Source organism: Myotis myotis, unplaced genomic scaffold (genome assembly GCF_014108235.1).
Source record: "Myotis myotis isolate mMyoMyo1 unplaced genomic scaffold, mMyoMyo1.p scaffold_m19_p_1, whole genome shotgun sequence".
Taxonomy (NCBI): domain Eukaryota; kingdom Metazoa; phylum Chordata; class Mammalia; order Chiroptera; family Vespertilionidae; genus Myotis; species Myotis myotis.
The window spans coordinates 95,001,478-95,018,577 of record NW_023416313.1 but is presented as its reverse complement, the minus strand read 5'-3'; the positions used below and the strand labels follow the sequence as shown (position 1 = coordinate 95,018,577).

Below are 17,100 nucleotides of genomic sequence, written 5' to 3'. Positions count from 1 at the left end.
TCTTGACATTTTTCCTATTCCATTGATGTATCTGTTTAAAATAGCTCACTATTTTAAATTATTATGGCTTTATATACATCTTAGTACATGGTAGAACAGACATTGTCATGTATTTCTCCAGATGAGCACTATGACTAACAAAATACAATTTTTATTATACTGGCATTACAACAAAATACTTTGGGGAAGAATTTATCTTTTTACAATATTGAATCTTTTGTTTCAGAAACATGGTGTATCCATTTACCAATTGTGTTTTTTCTTTTTGTAGTGTTCCTTGTATGTGTTTCCTATATATGTTTCTTATATTTTACTAGAGGGCCGGTGCATGGATTCGTGCACCGGTGGGGTCCCTCAGCCTGGCCTGCACCCTCTCCCTATCCAGGACCCCTCAGGGGATGTTGTACTGCTGGTTTTGGCCCAATCCCCGTAGGCCCAGTCCAGCCAGGAGGGAGCCTAATACCCGCAGGCCTGATCCAGACAGGGAGCCCGATCCCTACAGGCGTGATCCAGACAGGAGGGAGCCCGATCCCCACAGGCCCGATCCAGACAGGAGCGACCCCAATCCTCGCAGGCTGAATCCCCGCAGGCCGATCCAGACAGGAGGGAGCCTGATCCTGTGCGTTGAGCATCTGTCCTCTGGTGGTCAGTGCGTGTCATAGAGACCAGTCGACCAGTCGTTGGGTCGCTTAGGCTTTTATATATGCTAGAGGCCCGGAGCCCAAAATCGTGTGCGGGTACGGTCCCTAGGCCTAGCCTGTGATCAGGGCCATCTTTCCTGGCTGCCAGCAGCTGGCTCTGCTCCCCACTGCCACCCTCCCCGGTTCCCCATTTGCCATCCAATAATGGGAGACTGACGGCTGGGGGAGGGACTGAGAGGTCGGCCGTTCCCACCCGCTTGCCTGCCCCACCCATGCTGCGGGTCGCCCTCTCTGTGTGGGGTGACTGGCAAGGTGAGGGCCTTGGCCTAGCGCTGCCTGCATCCCCTGCCACCCACCCCAGTTCCCCATTCGCCATTGGCGATCAGAGCCTGTGGGCTGGGGGGAGGGACCAAGAGGTCGGCCGTTTCGCCCGCTCACCAGTCCTGGCCCCTGCTACCACCTGCCCCAGTTCCCAGTCGCCATTGGTGATCGGAGCCTGCCGGCTGGGGAAAGGAACCGAGAGGTGGTCAGTGCACCTCATAGTGACTGGTCGAGCAGTTGTTCTGGTTGTTCTGCCGTTATGGTCTCTGGGATTTTATTATATAGGATAGATTATGTTTGTCGATTTGTTTAATATAATTAACCTTAATATTTTAATATTTGGTTCATGAATATTTAGATTAATTGGGGGCATGTAAATTCTGAAATGATAGGAACAATTGGAAAATGAATTGAATTTTGGGAGACATGAGTCCTTAGTGGATGGTAGTAAAGAATAACTTGGAGAGCATTTGTTAAGGCAGTGGGCACTTACTGAGGACTTACTTTGTATCAAGCATTGTGCTGGACACTAGAAATTCAACAATGAATAAATACAGGGTTTTTCTCAATGTGATAGCTAGTTAGCAGACAGTCAGGTAAATATGTAATTACAATGTTTGTATGAAAAGAAAGAATAATATATATTATAAATAATGAATCTGAGTGAAGTGTTATGGAATATAACAAAAGTAGGGATTATTTTTGCCTAAGGAATTAAATAAGGCATATCAAGAGACTATAAAAGAATAACTAGGAATTTGACCTGTGGAAAAAAGGATCAAGTAATAATTCCAGACAGAGAAAGTAAAATAAAATAGGGTAGTAGGTGCAATAGGGCAGGTGGTAGTCAGTCCAGAGAATAATAAATAATTTTGTATTGCTGGAAAATTGTGGGATTTAGGAAAAATAAAAAAATTTTGTGAAGGATAGGAAAGGAAATTTTCTAGAATATTATGTAAGACATATCGAAATTGCAGAGAATTCACTGTATTGACCTGTCTTGTTCAATTTTCTACATGCCAGTAAATATATAATGGCCAGTTTTTGTACCATTTGTCTTTAGATATGTGTTTTTATTTCTTGACCTCATGTTTTCTTATATGAATTTCTCATTTTATTGACATATACATTTTGTTAGTAACCATAATTTGCATGTTATCCTATATAATAAAAGAGAAACATGCAAATTAACTGTCCCTCCACTATGAACAAGCCATGCCCACCAGCCAATCAGGAGCGAGTATGCAAATTAACCCAACTAAGATGGCGGCGGCCACAGAGCTGGAGCGAGCAGGAGGCTTGGGTTGCCCCCGGTGATGGAGAAGCCAAGCTTCCCATCTGCCCTGGCCAGCCCTGGGCTATGCTCAAGGCTACAAAGTATCAATTATAGAAGACAAATAAAGCCCGGGGGGGGGGGGGGCTGTATTAATTTTCTAGAGCTGCTGTAACAAAAGTACCACAAATTGGGTGGTTTAAAACAACAGAAATTTATTCTTTCAGAGTTATGGATGCTAGAATTCTCAAGTGCAGACATTGACAGGGTTGGTTTCTTCTGAAAACTCTGAAAGAGAGTTTGTTTCATGCCTCTCTTCTAGCTTCTGGTGATGGCTGAGAATCCTGGTCATTTCTTGGCTTGTAGATGTATCACCTCAATCTCCGCCTTCATCTTCATGGTGTTCTTCCTTTGTCTCTGTGTTATATGGCCATCTTTCTATAAGGACACTAGTTATATTGGATTAAGGGCCCACCGTACCCCCCAATGACCTAATGTTAACCACTTATCCCTGCAATTACCCGATTTCCAAATGAAATCACACCTAAGGTACTGGTGGTTTATTAGGACTTCACGTAACTTTTTGAAGGAGACACAGTCCAACCCATAGTAGCTCACCATCTGCACATTGATTGGTTGCCTCCCATATATACCCCTACTGGGGATTGAACCCATAACTTAGGTATATTTCCTGACCAGGAATTGAACCCTCCACGCTTTGGTGTACGGGAGGACACTCCAACCAAATTAGCCACTCTGCAAGGGTTTTTTGTTTTTTTCAAACCTGACTTCTTACGTTGCCTTTGGGTCAGCATAAACCACTTATTAGTCAAAGATTGTGCTTGAACACCCTTAGCTAGTTAGATTTTAGTCCTTTGGTCATTTCGTGTGTGTGTGTGTGTGTGTGTGTGTGTGTGTGTGTGTGTGTGTGTGTGTGACTTAGATTTATTTTCCAAGGAGATCATCCCCAAGGTTCTCTTTTCAGTCCTTTCTGAGAGCATGCAGTCTTGAGCATGCATACAGTCTTTAGACCATCAGGTGTGAGCGTGATTTTATTTTTAAGTCTGAATTCTTAGGAGTTACCTTTAGAGTAACTTATTGTTCAGCCAGTTTTTGATCATAGGTTGTACAAAAGCCCCTTGAGCCTTTTTGTGTAATTTTGTGGCTTTAGGAAATGCTTTTAAATTTGCCCCAAATCCCACTTCAGTTTCTCCTGCTTGGGTGCAACCTAGTTCATATACATAGCCTTTTGGACCCCCAGATAGGAGTGTGATCTAGGAGGGCCCTTATTTGCTAACCTTCTGGCTGGAGCTGGTAATTCTATCTTAATTGCTCACTACCTAAGTGTTTTTGACTGAGCCCTTAGGCATGAACTTCTCTAAGGTCTGTCCCAAATGTCAGTCCTCTCAGGCAGAGCTGCTGAGTTATTTGTTCTTAAGATGCACAGGGCAGAATCTCTGCACTACTGCTCTGGAGCTGGAACTGGGAATAGGGCAGCACCCTGCTTCTCCACAAGAGTCACCTGTAGTTTGACAGGGTGCTAGGAGGAAAGGGGATAATAACCGCTGGCTGCTTATCCCTTCTAGCCTGTCCATTCTACTAGCAAGCGGGGGAAGGGATGATAGGACCTCAGGATTCTTGGCCTCTTGTAGGTGGGAATTTATGAGTGGGAGCTACCAGAAATGTGTAGGATGAGAGTCACTGGAGACCTGGCCTCCTCGGGTAAATTTATACTGGTAGCCTTAGACTAGGAGCTGGGGTGAAAGGAAGCCCTCATCTTCTTAATCACACTCAACAGAAGGGACCTTATATCACAGGAATCTAGCTCTATGTGTGGAGGTTGGGTGGTGTTGATGGGAGCAGATCATGGCTCAAATGTCACAGAAACTGTTCTTATTGAAATTTAGTAGATTTTCTTGGATAAAATTTTCTCTGTTGGTTGCATGTCTTTAGGACAATTTTTAGAGACTTCAGAGTGCTGTTTTTCACCTGTGAAATAGTTAATTCAGTAGGGAAAAGATCCATGGAGCTCTTCACTCTGCCATTCCAGTAGCCTGGACATTGTATTTCCTGTTTTTTTTGTTTTTTTTTAATAAAGACCCATTGTAATTTTAGAATGGTCAAATGATGGTATCTTCTCACTGTCAGCTCTTTGGTAGTTACCAAGATATTTTTCTTTTGAGGCCTATTTGTATATTTTCTCAGAATTTCACTATCTAAAATGTTACTATTTTAGTCAGCTCTGTCCTTTCCTTTTTTAATCTTCTTGATCATTTTTAGACTAAGAACGTATGTTTAATTCTTCCATTGTAACTCGGGACTTTTTATAGGTATAAAATAATTTTTGTAATTCAGTTTAGTATGAATCCATATTTTTCAACAGGATTTGATATTCATGTACATGACTAGATACTAGGCTATTTTGGTAAATATTGTTGAATGGTGTTATTTGGTACCACAGTACATAGTGGGGAAATCTCTCTAGCTCTAAAAATTCATGTGATCCTATTGAAGTTGGCTATGTTAAACCTTATTATTGTTCAGAAATTGGTCTCATTTGAGAAGTTTATCACCTGTGTATATGTAAACATTTTTTTATATACGACTTCTATTTAGCTGATTATTTTATTCATTATACAGATGCTTGTAGATTGCCACTTATATAATTCAGTCTTTCATGAAAATGGTACCGTCTATCAGCTATTTTCATTTGGGGAAAGGAAACAGATCGGTGCCAGAGTTGCTGGGACTGTTCATTGGCTGATATCTCTTGGGGGCATCTCTGACCTTCATAGCTAGAGATTCTGGTGGATAGTTGGAATGGCCTAAACCTTGCTTACTCAAATAGGACTGTGTTTCATCTCTTAGCTCCCAACTACCTCTGTCAGACTCCTTTAGATGTGCTTACTTCCAGAGGAAAGGAAGGGCAAAACCTTTTTTTACAGCTTTTTAACAGGAATCAGTGAATATTTTGAGGAGGTTTTAAGAACAAGGTGTGGTAAGGCTGTGTTTTGGTCTTTGGTCTCAGGCCTGTGAAGATTGTTATCTTGCAGGGTTTTTGAGTCAGAGATAAAAACCCTTTCTGAAATCCTAGGTCTACTTATATGTCCTTGTTTATGTTTTCATATTTGTACTGTTTGGAAAAATTAGATTACTGTCAGAAAAAATGAATTCATGTTTAGAAGTAAAGTAGATTAGATAGTAAACCATGATCTTGACTTCTGAATATTTTCAGTTCCTTCAAGCTCTTGTAAGGTTTTGTTTTATTTTTGTTTTTGTTTCTGTATCCTAAGACTTGCTACATTTGTGATGAACAAGGAAGAGAAAGCAAAGCAGCCACTGGTGCTTGTATGACATGTAATAAACATGGATGTAGACAGGCTTTCCATGTGACATGGTAAGTATGTTTTCATCATTGTACAGAAATGAGGAATACCTTGTAAATGAAAGATTTAGTTATGTGTCCAAATATTATTTACAGTAAATTTTATTGGGATAGTTTTTATGTTTATATTTACTTACTTGTAATAAAGATAATTCTAATAATTGAACTTACCAGAGTGACTATTCAGTAGATGGACGCTGGTTCTAATGTACTTTATTCATTTTCATTTTGTTTAAAATATTAGTTTTAGTTACCTGCCCTTTCATTTGTTATTATGATTAAAAGAACTGATGTAGGTACTCTTAGTGCAGTACCAGAAAGGATTTAATGAATGATAGTAGCATTTCTTTGCTGTCTTTGCTTTAAGGCCAAAAAAAAGCAGTTGCCATCATCATTATTATTATTACTAGAGGCCCGATACATGAAATTCGTGCAAGGGGCTCGGCCCTTGCAGCAGCCCCGGCTGCTGCCTCAGCCCCACCCCTGGCCCACTGGTCATTCCGGAAGGTCATTCCAGAAGGTCCAGAGGCCCAGTACATGGATTCGTGCACCAGTGGGGTACCTCAGTCTGGCCTGTGGGATTGGGTCAGAACTGGCTCTCTGACATCCCTGAGGGGTCCTGGATTGCAAGAGGGCGTAGGCCAGGCCAAGGGACCCCACTGGTGCACGATTGGGCCCGGGGAGGGAAACAGGGAGTTGGCCAGTTGGGGAGGGACCACGGGAGGGCTCCAGGGCGTGTCCAGCCCATCTCGTTCAGTCCTGATCTGCCAGACCCCAGCAGCAAACTAATCTACCAGTCGGAGTGTCTGCCCCCTTGTGGTCAGTGCACGTCATATTGACTGGTCGACTGGTTGACTGTCTGCCCTCTGGTGGCCAGTGCACGTCATAGCAACCACTTGAGTGGCCTTAGCATATCATTAGCATATTATGCTTTGATTGTTTGAACAGATGACTGGATACTTAGCCTATTAGGCTTTTATTATATAGGACTAGAGTCCTGGTGCATGAAATTTGTGCATGGTGGGTGTGGTGGGGTGTCCCTCAGCCCGGCTTGCACCCTTTCCTATCCAGGACCCCTGCCTGCCTGATTGACCCTAACCACCTCTGCCTGCTGGCCTGATCATCCTAACTGCTCTCCCCTGCCGTCCTGATCCCCCTAACTGCTCTCTCCTGTCGGCCTTATCATGCCTAACCACCTCTGTCTCGGCCCCTTCCACCGTGGCTTTTTCTGGAAGGATGTCTGGTCTAATTAGCATATTACCCTTTTAAGTGTAGATGGTTTTTCAGCATAAAATTTCAAGAGCAAAAATTATCCTAAAATATTCAATATAATAAACCAGTTAAAAATAAAAGTCTGCAAAGAATCCATTTACCTACTAATTTTAAGAATCAGTCTATATTTAATAGTCAATATAGGTGTATACCTTATTTCCTAAACTCTTACTGTGTGGATTTATGAAATCTATTTTAGATTATTTGGGGGAATGGAAAACATTTTTGGTCTTTATAAATTCTCTTAATACTGTACTTAATTTTCCAATGATGAAAGTTGACTTTTTGGGAATGAGATATATACTAATATTGTAATTTTGGAATGCTAAAAGTGGGAGATTAAATTGAGAAGATGATGATTATAAACTTTAGCACTTTGTATTTTAAAAATATATAAATATCATAACTTTAGGTTTCAATTCCTTTTCTTCAATTGTTTTTGATTGAAGAACACAGATTATGTTTTTCTTACCTACTACTGTACTGTGCTATGACTTGAAGCATTTTCCTTCTAACAGTATGTAATCTTTATCCATGGGCAAATACTATCACATGTCATTTCAGCCCCTTAGAGGCCTTGCTTTTCCATTTGTACCTCTGGTACAGATTGAAAAAGTAAAATCAAGTGTTAATTATTGGGGCCTTGGAGTGGTTCTTAAAGAATTCATTGTCTCTTTTGTGATGTAAAACATGTATAACTCTTCATCTTTGTTAGAGATGGGTGAAAAGTTTATATTAAACCATAAATACAACTTAAAATCAACTACATGTTGGGGTAAGCGTACTTTTATCTTCCCTTTTCTCTTAAGAGATTTAAGGTCTTACAAGTCTTATATTCTTTGAAGTGAATTTCAATTTGGTATATATTGTGGTTTGAAATGTTATTGATATAGTTGGCTTTTGTTTTCAGTGCTCAGTTTGCTGGACTACTTTGTGAAGAAGAAGGGAATGGTGCAGATAATGTCCAATACTGTGGCTACTGTAAATACCATTTTAGTAAGCTGGTAAGAATTTAATATTAAAATGCTAAGTGATTAGTTTTGACAAGAGTTGACTCTTTTTAAAAGGGCATAATAGCTATTCCTTTTCCTTTGATTTTTGCTTGAGATTAGGTTTGCTTAGCATGCTCTTCACTGGGGATGAAAAGATCTGTTAATTTTAAAAGATTTTGCTTTGTTTCAGTTCATTTATAAAGGTGACTATTCTAAAATTCTAATTTAAAACATATATTGATAGTTAATAGTAAATGTTGGTATACATTTAGTAGAAAAAGCACATGTTTAAAGAACACTATAACTCAATACTATTTTCATTTAATTTGGTTTTAACATTTATATACATTTTGTGATTCTCTGTCACTTCTCATTTTTTTGTTGTTGCTATATTACTATTTATTTTTATATATACATTTACTTACTATAGGAGATAGTAAAACTGAAATAAGGCTGCTTTGTGACTTCTTAGTTAAAGATCTTAATTAACTATATTCAAGTACAACTTCGGGGAATATTTTAGATTTGGTCAGTCTTTTTTGTTACATAATAGCATGGGTGACTACGTAATATTTGATTACCTGTTAACTATTTTGTGTTCATGTCCTTTGAAGGATAGAATTTCTTTAATGTCTCAAGTGTCTATTTCTCAGTTGTCATTGATAACAGTCAGATATATATATATATACACACACTGAAGTTTAAGGCTTCTTTGTTTTTCTTTAGTGTCTTTTTAAAAAATTTAAAAAAATTCTATTATTACCTTTCCCTTGTGGTTGGGACTCCCTTCCTTCCTTCCTTCCTTCCTCCCTCCCTCCCTCCCTTCCTCCCTCCCTCCCTTCCTTCCTTCCTTCTAAATAATATTATTATTGGCCCCTTTCTCTTGAAATGAACAGTGCATAACTTCAATATTCTGATTCATGCATATGAAATACTTAAAAGTATATATACATATGTATATATATTCTTTGGATGTTGAAGACTGATGTATTTTAGTGACTGACAGAATACTGAAGTGTGTAAGAGAAATTTTGAGATATTAAAATTGAAAATTTTGCTTCTTGAATGTTAAAAGTATTGGATTTTCATTTTCTAAATGAGAGATGAAAATAGATAAAATACAGAAATAATAAAAATGGATTTTGAAGTTTATATAAATAGAAGTTTATATAAATGATAGTTATTGACATGCTGTTCTTACATTTGCTAGTAGAGGAATAAAAAGTTTTTTAGTAATTTAATACGATTGTATAAGGTCTATATTTATATAGAATTTGAGCACCTTTTATAGTCATTTTTATATAGTGTAAATAATTATGGTACCACCAAGGTTTAAATACCTCAAATAACCCTCACCGTACTTTATTATGAAGTTGTGTAAATACTTTAAACAGAAACGTGTAATACTTTTAATAATGCTTTGAAAAATGCGTGGGTCTGTTACTGACATTTTCTTTAATTTTTTTTTCTTAACTGCAGAAACAAGTTTTTTAGAAAGCTGTAATGCCTTAATACTTTTGAGATCAAAAGGCTTTTTGCTTTTCCTAGAGGCATAAAGTAACTCTTCAAATATTTTCTTCTAGTCTTGGCATCCTTCTTCAATATGGCATTTTCAACTTTGGTTGAAACTTTTTTAAAGCAGAAATTGAAAATTATACTTGATTTATTTAATGAGTGGTTTTGTGATAAAGTGACAAATAAGCTACTGCTTGTTTGAAAATAGTCTTCACACATTTTAGTAAATGTACAAAAATATGGCATTAATGTTAAATTTAAGTTTAGATTTTTCTTTATAATTTAATAGGTAATATAATGGAGGGTGTGTAAACAGACTATGTGATTTAAAATAGTGAGACATTTTATCTTCAGTAGACATTTTGAAATATTTCACACTTGAATTGGTTTAACCCTAACAAAAAGATTATTTAAAAATTTTTATATACATATACATATATGTATATATATTTTCTTTTTTAGAAAAAGAGCAAACGGGGATCTAATAGGTCATATGATCAAAGTTTAAGTGATTCTTCCTCTCACTCTCAGGATAAACATCATGAGAAAGAGAAAAAAGTAAGTGGATTTGTTGTTGCTAAATATGTAGCACATCGACTTAATAGATTTTTTTTCCTTTGTTAGATAAAATTAAGTTCTCGATAGCTGAATGTAGACAATGAAATACTGAAATTTTTTATTAATATAGAATTGTAAGTCAAAGAGTTAGGTCTAAAATAATGCCATATTTGTGAATATGGTAGTACCCATTTAGCTGAAAATTTGAAATAGAACTTGATTGAAAACATGAGAGGGATTTCTTGAATGTGTTACTGTGATCATATTGTGAAATCTTTATGTGACTTAAGCAATAATAGTTTATTGCTACATATTATTAGCTGATTATGTCACACTAGAGGCACAGTGCACAAAATTCGTGCACAGTGGGTGGGGGAGAGTGTCCCTTCATCCGGCCTGTGCCCTCTTGCAATCCAGGACCCTTGGATAGGGTCCCTAGGCCTGGCCGATGATCATGGCCTATTGGTACTTTCTTTCCCCTGGCCACCAGCAGCTGGCCCCCGCCCCCACCACTGCCACTGCTTGCCATCTGTGCAGCACTGCCCCCCCCACCCTCAACCCCCCACTGGTCGCCTCCCTCTGCAGGTGATAGGCGTCAGGTGTGATCACTTGGCTAGCCTGGGCCTCCTTCTGTGGGGTGATTGCTGGCTGGCCCTGCACACCTGTCACAGTGTGCTGGCTGGTGGCCTGGGTGGAGCAATTGATTGCAGGGCCCCTAGATCAATTTCCCTGTAGAGGGAGGCCCCGCCCGCCCACCGCAGCACCGCCAGCTGGGTGGCCGGGGCCACTCTCTGTGGCCGCCGTCCAGGTAGCCTGGACCTTCCTCTTTGGGATGATCCCCCGTGATCGATCACCCAGCAGAGGGAGGCCCCACCCATCTGGTCGGGGCTCCGCAATGCCAATCACCTTGCTGGCCCGGTGCCAGTGTGTGTCATAGCATGGTCGTCCGGAAGGTTGTCAGGACAGTTGTTCAGCTGTTCGGTTGTTTGGTCTATTTGCGTATTATGCTTTTATTATTATACACTGGAGGCCTGGTGCACGAAATCGTGCACTTGGTGGGCGGGGCGGGGGGGTGGTCCCTCAGCCTGGCCTGCGCATTCTCGCAGTTTGGGAGCCCTTGGGGGTGTCTGACTGATAGCTTAGGCCCGCTCCCCATGGGGTGCGGGCCTAAGCTGGCAGTCGGACATCTTTAGCACTGCCGAGGAGGAGGGAGAGGCTCCTGCTACTGCTGCTGCGCTTGTCAGCTGTGAGCCCGGCTTCTGGCTGAGCGGCACTCCCCCTATGGGAGCACACTGACCACCAGGGAGCATCTCCTGCGTTGAGCGTCTGCTCCCTGGTGACCAGTACACGTCATAGCGACTGGTCGTCTTGCCATTGGGCTAAAACTGGCTCTCCAACATCCCCCGAGGAGTCCCAGATTTCGAGGGGGCGCAGGCCAGGTCGAGGGACCCCACTGGTGCTCGATCGGGGCTGGGGAGGGACACAGGAAGTTGGCCAGCCAGGGAGGGGCTGTGGGAGGGTTCCAGGGCGTGTCTGGCCAGGCTCACTCAGTCCCTATTTGCCAAACCCTAGCAGTAAGCTAACCTGCTGGTCGGAGCATCTGTCCCCTGGTGGTCAGTGCATGTCATAGTGAGAGGTTGAGTGGCCTTAGCATATCAGCATATTACGCTTTGATTGGTTGAACGGCTGACTGGCCAACCGGACACTTAGCGTATTAGGCTTTTATTTTATAGGATAAATGTAAGTAAAAATCTAATCAGCTTTTTTCTTCATGATAGAACAATTTGGAAGTTCTATATATTCTTTTCTTTTCTTTTTTTTTTAAATTTCAGAGCAGAAAGGAGATGGGGGGAGAGATCAATGATGAGAATCATTGATTGGCTGCTTCCTGCACGTCCCCTACTGGGGATTGAACCTGTAACCTGGGCATGTGCCCTATTCTGGAATCAAACCAGGAAACCGTCATTCCGCAGGCTGACACTCTATCCACTGAGCCAAACCTGCTAGGGAGGAAGTTCTGTATATTCTTGACTTTTTTTTTTCTCCCACTGGTATTAATTGTTTATTATTTTTTAAATGGCCAAATGCCAAACCATTTGTTTGAGACTATTTTGTCTTTTAATCAAAAGTTTGCCTACTACCAATCTGTCGTCCTCTTACTTACCTATTTTCTGCTTACATTTTCACTTATTTTAAAGGCTATGAGTAAACTAGTAAGGACTGTAGAATCATTCATTGGACATATTGCCAACACAGGAAAACTTTTAAGCAGTTTATACAACCAGTTTGGAACATATTTCTCAGATTGTGTTAAAAGCTAAGTCAGGTAACATTTTCATGTTTGTAAATACTTGAGATCAGGAAGGTGATTAAAAAGCTAATGCTATTTTAAAACAAATTTGGTTTAAATTTATGTTTGTGGTTTTTTTAAGGTAAATATTTTAAAAGCTCAAGTTTAAAATTTTTAGATTAATATTGCAATTATGAGTTAAATAATAATTATAACTTTATATTCACCTTTAGAGAACTGGTTAGGTTTATAAAAATTTTTATAAGTCTTAGGCAGTAAGTATACGTATTAATTTTCACTTCTTTAGTGAGGTGGTTTTGTGATAGTGACAATAGTAGGGCTTTGTCTTGCTGTCTGTTGTTTGGATTACTGATGGAAGAATGGCATACTTGATTTAATTACCAGTTTTAGTAAGAAGCACTCTCAGATTTTATTTTAGCTTTTAAATCCACGAACATGGGCTTCTTAGGTAGGGCTCATTATAAATTGTGAAGAAAAAAAAAAGATTATATTTTTCTTAATATATACCCTGTCATGGTATTCTTAATGGACAATTATTATTTTTTTTGTTTGTTTTTTTGGGTTTTTTTTTTTTGTTTGTTTGTTTGTTTTTAATATATTTTTTATTGATTAAGATATTACATATGTGTCCTTGTCCCCACGTTACCCTCTACCCCCCACCCCCCCACCCCCGCTCATGCCCTCACCCCCCCGTTGTCCATGTCCATTGATTAGGCCTATATGCTTGCATATAAGTCCTTTGGTTGATCTTTCCCCCTTACCCCCACCCTCCCCTACCTTCCCTCCAAGTCCCGACAGTCCAATCAATGCCTCTCCGTCTCTGGATCAGTCCTTGTTCATCAGCTTATGTTGTTCATTATATTCCACAAATGAGTGAGATCATGTGGTATTTATCCGCTCTCCAGTTCCATCCATGCTGTGGCAAATGGTAAGAGTTCCTTTTTCTTCTTCCTCTTCTTAAAGAATACCTTTCAGCATTTCATATAATGCTGGTTTGGTGGTGATGAACTCCTTTAGCTTTTTCTTATCCGTGAAGCTCTTTATCTGACCTTCTATTCTGAATGATAGCTTTGCTGGATAAAGTAATCTTGGTTGCAGGTTCTTGCTATTCATCACTTTGAATATTTCTTGCCAGTCTCTTCTGGCCTGCATGGTTTCTGTTGAGAAATCAGCTGACAGTCGTATGGGTACTCCCTTGTAGGTAACTGACTGTCTTTCTCTTGCTGCTTTTAAGATTCTCTCTTTATCTTTTGCTCTTGGCATTTTAATGATGATGTGTCTTGGTGTGGTCCTCCTTGGATTCCTTTTGTTTGGAGTTCTCTGCGCTTCCTGGACTTGTAAGTCCATTTCTTTCACCAGGTAGGGGAAGTTTTCTGTCATTATTTCTTCAAAAAGGTTTTCAATATCTTGCCCTCTCTCTCCTTCTGGTACCCCTATAATTCTGATGTTGGTACGCTTGAAGTTGTCCCAGAGGTTCCTTACACTATCTTCATATTTTTGGAATCTCTTTTCTTTTTTCTTTTTCGGTTGGGTATTTTTTGTTTCTTTGTATTTCAAATCTTTGACTTGATTCTTGGGATCCTCTTGTCTGCTGCTGGATCTCTGTAAATTATTCTTTATTTCAGTCAGTGTATGCTTAATTTCTAGTTGGTCCTTTTTCATGTCCTCCATGGTCTCACTATACTTATTGAGGGATTCATTAAATTTATCGGCGGTTTCCATAAAATTCTTGAAAAACCTTATAAATGTGGCCTTGAACTCTATATCTAATCGTTTGCTTTCCTCCATTTCTGCCATTTGTGACCTGTTTCTTTGTCTCCGCATTTTGGCAGCTTCCCTGTGTTGATAGAGTGGCCCTGTGCGCCAGGTGTCCTGTAGGGCCCAGTAGCTCAGCCTCCCCAGTTACCTGGGGTGGACACTCTTGGTGCACTCTTGGTGCCTTGGTTGTTGTAGAATCACTGGGAGGAATTGACCTCCAGGCCAATTGGCTGTGAGAATCAGCTGTGTCTAAAGTGGGAGAACTTCTGTGCTGAAGACACCCTTCTGGGGCAAGACTTGCTTCAGTGGGGCTTTGGTGCTCACTGAGTCTGCTCCCTGAGTGTGTCCCTTATGGATCTGAGGAGTTGCAGTCTGGATGGACCCCCTCTGACCACTGGGTACAGTGGCTCCTGGATCTAAGGAGGTGCTAATTCAGCCTCTGCCTGAGGCCACACAGCAGGAGCCACGAAGAGGCTCAGCTGTGAAGCAGTGCAAGCTGCTGCGAGGCCTTGGGCCTTCTCTTGGAAGTTCAGGGTCTGCCTGGTTCGGCTGCAGTTAGGTACATTCACATGCAAAAGCCTCTGCCTTAGCCTGGGTGGGGCGGGGTCTCAGGGAGTCAAAGGGCGGAGAAAGCAGCTATGGCCGATTCTCCGCCCGGAGTCGCGCGTCTCAGTGTCCCGGTAACGGCTGCAAGCACCTCTGAGGGAAAGCCGCCCTCAAGTTCGCTCGCTGCCGGACAGACCAGCCTCTCCCCGTATGAGTCCTGGGTCCACAGAGACTTCCCGGAACCGGAGTTCAGAGCAGTCAGGAGCTTGTGACTCAAAAAGACAGCCGCGTCCTCAGGTGCTACCCCCTTTCCTCGCGCGCGCACGAGCCGCCGTACCTCTGCACTTCACCTCCGCAGCGCCTCTGGCTCTCAGCGTGCTTTTCTTTCCTTCTAGTTGTAGAATTTACACTCAGCCAGCCTTCCTGTTGTTCTGGATGATGTTTGCTCAGTCCTTTGCGGTAATTTTCAATTGTTGTGTGAGGCGACAATTTCCCGGTGTTTACCTATGCCGCCATCTTAGTTGCTTCTAATGGACAATTATTAAATGTGGTATAGTGTTTAATAAATCCCAGGGCTGATGACTTTATTTAGTAATTATTTTTTTTTGCTCTAGGAATGAATTAGATTTTTTATTCTATGAAAATTTTTGCAGTTGTTGAATACTTAAGTAAAAAACATTGTATTTAGTGAAACTTATTTAGCTTTAAATTTTAGCAATTGGCATTCATTAATATGCAAATGATATTTGAATTGTACTTTTAGCATATATAAATTTACTACAACTTGCTTTTGTTAATCAAACTTAAAATTCATTTGTGCATTTTATTTTGTAATAACTAAGATTTTCTGATAATCTAATTTGTGATAAATATACTATAAAGTTAATGTTAGACTTGTTTGCTTGCCTTGGTAATATTTGGGAAGGAACTTTTTATTATGTTATGATGTTACGTGATAATATAGCTGAAAAAATTTGATGTTAGAGACTATTTGATGTTAGTTCCCTGACTGGGGGTCGAACCCGCAACCTTTTTGGTGTATAGGACAACGCTCCAATGAATGAGCCACCTGGCTGGGCCTGGCACATATTTTAAAATATATTAAATTTTAAGTAAGCAATGATAAGAAATATTTAATACTAAATATTGTGCTATCCAAATCCCTTATTTAAAAGTGAAATAATTTATAAGTTAACCTTTTATCTACACCAATAAAAGAGAAACATGGTAATTGGCGTACGACCGCTACCCTTCCCATTGGCTAATCAGCGAGATATGCAAATTAACTGACAGCCAAGATGGCGACCGGCAGCCAGGCAGCTTGAAACTAACATGAGGCTTGCTTGCTTCAGTGATGGAGGACTCCAACGTTCCCCGCCTGCTGCTGCAGGCCTCTGAGCGGGCAGTTTGAAACATTATAACAAATATAGAAGCTAAAAAAAATTCCAGAAACCTGCTTTCAGCGAGCTGGGATCTCAGAGCTCAGAGTTGATACAGAGTTTCGATTGTAGAACACAAACAAGTCTGGGCCCGAGGGTTTCCACTTTCCCAGCAGCAGAGGCTGCAGAGCTGGAGCCACAGCTAAAGCTGGCCCAGAATAAAAAAGAAAAAAAAGAAAAAAAGGAGCGGTTGGGAGCTTCAGTCACCTGACAGCCTGAAAACAGCCCTTAGCCCCTCACCCAGGCTGGCCAGGCACCCCAGTGGGGACCCCCACCCTGATCCAGGACACCCTTCAGGGCAAACCACCGGCCCCCACCCGTGCACCAGGCCTCTATGCTATATAGTAAAAGGGTAATATGCCTCCCAGCACCGGGATCAGCGGAGCCGAGAGGCCTCCCGGCACCGGGATCAGCGTGACAGGGGACAGCGCCCAAACCCCCTGATCGGCCCTGCTCTGTGTGTGACAGGGTGCGGCACCCCCCCCCCCCCGCCCCCACAGGCCCTGCTCTGTGTGTGATGGGGTAGAGCCATAACCTCCCCATCGGCCCTGCCCTGAGTGTGAGAGTGGCGGCGCCCCAACCCCCTGATCGGCCCTGCTCTGTGGGGTGATAGAGGGCGGCGCCCCAACCCGCTGATCCGCCCTGCTCTGTGTGTGACGGGACGGTGCCACAACTCCCCTATCGGCCCTACTCTGTAAGTGACACGGGGGAGCTCCCCAACCCCCTGATGGGCCCTGCTCTGTGCATGACAGGGTACGGAGCCCCAACCCCCCTGATGGGCCCTGCTCTGTGTGTGACAGGGGGCAGCGCCGCAACCCCCTGATTGGCCCTGCTCTGTGTGTGACGGGGGTGGCGCCGCAACCTCCCCATCGACCCTGCCTTGAGTGTGACAGGGGGCGGTGCCCCAACCTCCCAATCCGCCCTACCCTGAGCGTGACTGAGGGTGGCATCGCAACCTCCCAATCCGCCCTACTCTGCATGACAGAGGGCGGCGCCCCAACTCCCCAATCGGCCCTGCTCTGAGCCCGACCAGGGGCTGCACCTAGGGATTGGGCCTGCCCTCTGCCACCTGGGAGCAGGCCTAAGCCA

General features: G+C 41.9%; 1 protein-coding gene across 12 annotated transcripts in view; it reads left to right on the top strand.

Annotated features, from left to right (window-relative positions):
• Positions 1-17,100, top strand: part of MLLT10 (MLLT10 histone lysine methyltransferase DOT1L cofactor) — a 226,063-nt gene that overhangs the window by 84,815 nt on the left and 124,148 nt on the right. For 10 of the 12 annotated variants that reach the window (XM_036345271.1, XM_036345254.1, XM_036345263.1 and 7 more), the window contains 3 exons: positions 5,529-5,632; positions 7,803-7,896; positions 9,862-9,957. The exons of 1 other annotated variant lie outside the window; for it this stretch is intronic. In XM_036345271.1, coding sequence (XP_036201164.1) covers positions 5,529-5,632; positions 7,803-7,896; positions 9,862-9,957 — 294 coding nt within the window. The remainder of the gene's footprint in view (positions 1-5,528; positions 5,633-7,802; positions 7,897-9,861; positions 9,958-17,100) is intronic. One more of the 12 variants, XM_036345292.1, reaches the window with a different exon arrangement.